This window comes from Cibotium barometz, chromosome 59 (assembly GCF_041138505.1).
Source record: "Cibotium barometz isolate CiBa-2024 chromosome 59, ASM4113850v1, whole genome shotgun sequence".
NCBI lineage: Eukaryota > Viridiplantae > Streptophyta > Polypodiopsida > Cyatheales > Cibotiaceae > Cibotium > Cibotium barometz.
Genome location: NC_141104.1, coordinates 7,236,915 through 7,243,254, shown reverse-complemented (window position 1 = coordinate 7,243,254; position 6,340 = coordinate 7,236,915). Strand labels below are relative to the sequence as shown.

The window sequence follows — 6,340 nt, the reverse complement described above, 5'->3', positions numbered from 1 at the left end:
GAGAAGCTACTAGGTGTTAGATCTCAGCATTATATAAGTATCAATATTTTGTGAGGTTTATTTTGTATACAATCAACTTGTGAGAGGCATAACTCTTGTATCTTATATTGGATTGAAACATTGTAGACTGCTACGTATTTAAATAACCCAAAGTTGTCAGCAGGCACTTGCCCGAGTGGCTCAGCTCATCCCGACCCACCCTAACCAAGAGGTCGTGGGTTCGAGCCCTGACACCGTAGGGTTGTAACTTGTGTATGTGTGAGTGGTGTAGCTTCTAGCTCAGCTACATTCCTTAGAAAAGGGGCTCAAAAATCCCTAAGTTCATTTAGGAATTAGATAATCAACCACTTACTCTCAGAATTTCAACACCTATAAATGTCATAGTTGACTAACTTGCTAGTGATGCCTACACATGTAATCCTGTACATTCTCAAAAAAAGATGCTCGAAGAGAGAATCAACACATCCAATCATGTTTATATATCATAGCAAGCCCTCTTCACAAAATTGACAACATTTTGTTGTGTCTTTTGTTGTGCACTATTTTGTGCTTTTAGAACTGCTTCAACCGTTTGTGGTGTGGACAGCGTCATATCACTTTTCCTGTTCCTACTTCTTAATTTTGTGTGCATCAAGTAACCTAAGTCAAACATGGGGAAAAAGGCAACTCTGTGCAGATATAAGGGCACTTTAGCCACTAAAATTTAGGTGTTATCTGATAACAGACTTTGAAGCAGATGCTTGGAAGCATGTTAACTTTTACATTCTAATTAAGAGCCCAGTATACTCATCCTACTGGCTGCAGCATGAATGTTTGACAGCATCACACACATGGAAGATTTGTCTGGATCCATTTCAGAGAGATACTCTGCAACTTGTAGCCCTTGCACCACATTGGCTTGGTCTTTACAAGCACTAAGCAAGGTCATCCAAGACACATGACAGGGCTGAATGGGCATATTTGTGATCAAATGCTCTGCCTCTGCCAACCGTCCCGACCGGCTGAATACATCACTTAGGCAGTCATAATGTTCTGCGACTAGCTCGATGCTTGAGTCTTGGCTCATGGAAACCCATAAACCACAACAAGTATCTACTAACCCTGTGTGGCTGCACGCTGAGATTGTGGTAAGGAAAGAGACTTGATTTGGGAGTACTCCTGCTCTTTGCATCTGGTCGAGCAGTTCAAGAGCTTCCTCGCCACACCCATGCTGTGCATAGGCTGCAATCATGACATTCCATGAGACCATGTCTCGTTCAGAGAGTTTGTTAAACTGGCTTATAGCATCTTCTAGGCTTCCACACTTGCCATACATGCTGATAAGCAAATTTGCAACCGTAGTAACTGAGTCTAGCTCATCACATGTGATGCTAGCATGTACATGCCTACCGTCAACCAAGGCAGCAAGATTGGCACATGCAGAAAGAGTGCTAACAAAGGTGACTTCGCTTGGATAAACCTCTTCCTGCTGCATTTGCTCAAAAAGATGGATTGCCTTGATATCATGGCCATGATACAGCAACGACGCAAGCATGACATTCCATGAATATGCATCCCCCTTGGAAAGCTTATCAAACAATGTCCACGCATCCTCTAGACTACCACACTTCCCATACATGTTAACGAGGCTGTTTGCCACCTCTAAATCTGATTCAAACCCAAGACGCGTGATGTGGGTGTGTATTTCTCTTCCCTTAGCTAAGAATGCTTTGCATGCACATGCTGAAAGAGTGCTCACAAATGTGACTTTGTCTGGCGCAATTCCTTCCAGCGTCATCATCTGGTGAAACAGCTGCAGAGCTGCTTTGCAGTAGTCATGCTCAGCAGAGACTGCAATCATCCCAGTCCATGCAACTCTATCCCGCTTGGGCATGTCATTAAATAACCTTTCTGACACCTCATAATTACCACATTTTCCATACATGAAGATGAGAGAATTCATCAGAGCAACATCTAGCTCAAGTTTGGTACACCTTATGCAGCTGTGTAGCCGCATCCCTTCAACTAGGGCTGCACAACTTGCACATGCCGAAAATAAACTAATATATGTGATGCTTGTTGGAACTTCTCCTTCTTGCTGCATTTGGTCAAGCATCTGAAGGGCCTGCTTGCAATGCCCCTGATGAGTATACACACTGATCATTGTGTTCCACAAAACCATATCCCTGTCAGAGATGGTGTCAAAAAGCTTTCTAGCTTCTGTGTGACTTCCACCAGCACCATACATCTTGACAAGCGCACTAGCGATGGCAACGTCTTCCCTAAAGTCACCCTGTGCGATGCAAATATGCACTTCCCGGCCTCTACAAAGGTCTCTTGAGCCGATGCATGACTCCAGAATGCCGATAAAGGTAACCTTGTTTGGCACCACTCCTTCATGCCGCATTTGATCTAGCAGCTGAAAGGCCATCATTCTATCCCCTCTTTGTGCCCATGCTTCAATGATGCCATTCCATGAAAATACATCCCTATTAGACATCTTTTCAAATACAAGCAAAGCATCTTCAAAGCTACCACACTTGTTGTACATATTGATGAGGGCATTCAGCAACACATTTTCCAATTCTGCTTTGCCATGGTCAATACATGCATGCAGTTGCTTGCCTTTAACAAGGTCAGCTTCATTTGAACAAATGGATAGACTGCTAACAAAAGTAAACTCGTTTGGCATCAAGCCTTCTTGCTTTAGTTGGTCAAGGAGTCGAAGAGCCTCCTTGCCATTCCCATACTGAACATGAGCTTTGATTAATCCATTCCATGAGATAATGTTCCGCTCATGCATTTTGTCAAATGACTTTTGAGCATTTTCCAAGCTTCCAAGCTTTCCATACATACTGACAAGTGCAGTTGCAACAGCAATTTCTGATTCATATCCATTGTAAATGATGCATAAATGCATGTATGTGCCTCCTGTGAGGGTTTCCTCTAGGATGCATGCAGAAAGCATACTAAGAAAGGTTACCTTGTCTGGAACTTGTCCTTCCCAAAGCATTCGATCGAATAGCTGGAGAGCCTTCTTGCCATGCTTGTTCTGCACATGCTCTGAAATCATAGCATTCCATGAGACTTTACTTCGCTCTACCATTCCATCAAACATCTTTTCTGCCTCCTCCATGCTTCCGCAGCTGCCATACATGTTAAGGAGGGCTGTTGTGATAACTTTATCACACTCCAATTCCCTGGATGCAGCAATGTGAGCATGCACATGCTTTCCTTCAGCCAAAGCCGCCTTGCCACTCAACGCACCAAAGATGCTGACAAAGGTCGGTTTAACTGGAATCACTCCCTCCTGATGCATTTGGTAAAAGAGCTGGAGGGCCTGCTTGTCTTTTCCATGCCTAACATATGCAGCAATCAAAGCATTCCAAGTGACGACATTTCTCTGAGAAAGCTTGTCAAACATACTCTGAGCATCATCAAGGCTACTGCACTTGCCATACATGTTGACAAGGGAAGTTGCTACCATAGAGTCATATTCCATTTTCATGCACATGATGCATGTATGGATGAGCCTACCTTTTTCCAGAGCTGCCAAGTTGGCACATACACCAAGAATGCAAGCAAATGTGACCTTATCTGGACCCAACTCTGACAGCTGCATCAGGCCAAAAAGCTGAAGGGCATCGTTGTCACACCCGTTTTGTGCATATGCAGTGATCATGGCATTCTACAAGGTTACATCGTGCTCTGTCATTTGACGGAACACCATTTCGGCAAGGTCCATCCTTCCCTGTTTGCCATACATGGTGAGAAGGGAAGTGCCAAGAAAAACATGGGATTCGAATCTATCCTGAGACATGCAGGAGTGCAGACGCTTGCCTTCACCAAGCAGCTCCTGCCTTGTGTATCTGGAAAATACATGAACAAGAGTGACATTGTCTGGAATGACACACTCCTGCTGCATCTGTTGAAAGAGTTGAACTAAGACGTTGAATCAGAAACCCACATGAGAAGGAAGGGCTATCATCGCTATGTCATATGGGCTACCATGCCATATGGATTGTCATGTCATAGGAGCTATAAAGCCATATTGATTACCATGTCATTACCGGCATATGCCATATGGAGTCTAGAGTCATAAGGGCTACCTACCATGCCATATGAACAATAATGTCATATGCGCTACCATGCCATATAGACTCTCAGGTCATATGGGTTACCATGATGGTAAGATACCTGCTATTGGTTCCAAAATCCATGCCATATAGACTATCAAGTCATAAGGGCTACCATGCCATACAGACTATCATGTCATATGGGCTACCATGCCACACAGACTATCCCATGATGGCATGGTAGCTTCTATTGGTTTCCAAATTGCGATAAGGAAGGCATCGATTCCGTTTTGAAAATACCCTCTGCAGACTTTTTGGAAAGAGGCTGCCAGATCCTACACTCACTAGGGGTTTGCTCTCAATTGACGATGCTTTTACATGCCTTTCTCTGCAAGGATTCTTCACAATGGAGACATACCTGCGCCGCGACCACGAACTACACAGAGCTTCGAAGAAATTACCCATTTTTTAAGGTTGATTTACCCGACTGATCTCGTCTAAACGTCTCACAAATGATTTTTTATTTCTCTTTTTTCTTTTTAAACGTTTATTATTTTCCCTTTTTTACTTTTATTTTTTTATATTTTTGCTTTTATTTTGTTTTCTTATTTTTTTCCTTGTCTTATTACATATTAAACATAAGGCAGAGAGAAAAGAAATCCAGGATTTCTAAAAAGTAAGAGGGAAAAATCCCTTCGATTAACCTTTTGTATTCGATTGACCCTTTGCTACGTTTCGCTTCTTAATGTCTTTTACATACCGCACAACAATGCGCGGGTTGAGTACTAGTAGGACCTAGTGATGTCAAGGCTCAACTTTGAAATATAAAACATGCACAAGCAAAGAAAATTTAAGCTAGTCCAAGCATAGGAATGCGTATAAATAAACAATTTGAAATTGAAATAGAGAACACTCTCTTCAAGCGAAAAAAGTTAAAATATAAACAAAAATAATTGTGTAGAATATATATATATATATATATATATATATATATATATATATATATATATATCCTTGTGCAACAACCATATTGCCCTAGTTTCTGGCGTGCCCTACTTGTTGTTCACCTCCTATGGTTGTGCATTGATATTATCTTGATTAATCGAGTTATTTTATGCTTTGATCCTCCCATTTAACCAAGTTGGTTCTTGTAAAACAAGTGTCACAGTTGTAGATGGCAACTTCTGGAATTTTGAATTCCAGAATCCCATCAACTTTTGGAATTTTTAATTTTTTAGAGCCCTATTAACTTCGGAGTTTCGATTTGTGAGAATCCAATTGACTCAAGGAATTTTGAATTTGCAAGAATCCAAATTTTGGGAATTCTATTAAGTATATTATTTAAAGTTTTGATTTCATTAATACATACCACTTTATTAACCACAACCACCATGACTTGTAAAACATCTCTGATGTCCTCTCTCTTTTGAATCACCATGGCTTGTAAAACATCTCTCAATCAAAATTTTGGGAATTCGATTAAGTATGTTATTAAAAGTTTTGATTTCATTAATACATACCACTTTATTAACCACAACCACCATGGCTTGTAAAACATCTTTGATGTCCTCTCTCTTCTATCTCTTGGGCTCTTGACTCAATCCTTCATTTAGCTTTATGAAAATAGCTCTCTCTATAAAGCTAGTCATGAAAATAGCTCTCTCTATAAAGCCAGCCATGGATTTATTTTCAGTGAACATCTTTCCATATTTCTCCATTGTAAGATTGGAGTGGAGATTAAAGTAGTAACACACACATAGATGCAACCAAGGAGAGATAGATGGAAGCGTAACACTCTTGATGAGAATGAGTGAAGTAACATGATAAGGTCACTTACACACACTCATAAGAGTATGTGTAAGTGATAAGTGAAGCGACATGATAAGGTCACTTACACATACTTATAAGAGTGTGTAAATATGCTCGAGGAAAAAAACCTCCTAAAGAGGAAAAAGATTATCCTGGTCTATTATTAACCTATATCCACATATCACTACCATATAGATGGCTACGAATCATATAGATGGCTACGAATTTCCCTTATAATGATGATGTGAACATGCACATGTATCTTCTGGCAATAAGCCCAAAGCTTTGTGAAAACTTCAAACTTCTCTCGTGAGAGAGCCTTCGTGAATATATATGCCACATTGTCGTGTTGTGTAGACATTAGCCAAGCTAATCTCTCCTACAATGAGCCTCTCCCTTACATAATCTCTACTACAACGAGCCTCTTCCTGACATAATGATAATGCACCTCAATGTGCTTTGTGTGAGCATAAAAC

At 40.8% G+C, this 6,340-nt stretch overlaps 1 protein-coding gene across 1 annotated transcript; it reads right to left on the bottom strand.

Moving 5' to 3' along the window:
• Positions 1-453: 453 nt before the first annotated feature.
• Positions 454-4,552, bottom strand: LOC147605438 (pentatricopeptide repeat-containing protein At5g27110-like). The gene has a single exon (XM_086793470.1). It carries the CDS (start codon positions 3,659-3,661, stop codon positions 770-772), a length of 2,892 nt encoding a protein of 963 aa, XP_086649596.1. The 5' UTR covers positions 3,662-4,552; the 3' UTR covers positions 454-769.
• Positions 4,553-6,340: the final 1,788 nt, after the last annotated feature.

Bases quoted from the DNA above. Each gene is read 5' to 3' on its own strand.
- LOC147605438 (XM_086793470.1), bottom strand. From the start codon at position 3,661: ATGATCACTGCATATGCACAAAACGGGTGTGACAACGATGCCCTTCAG.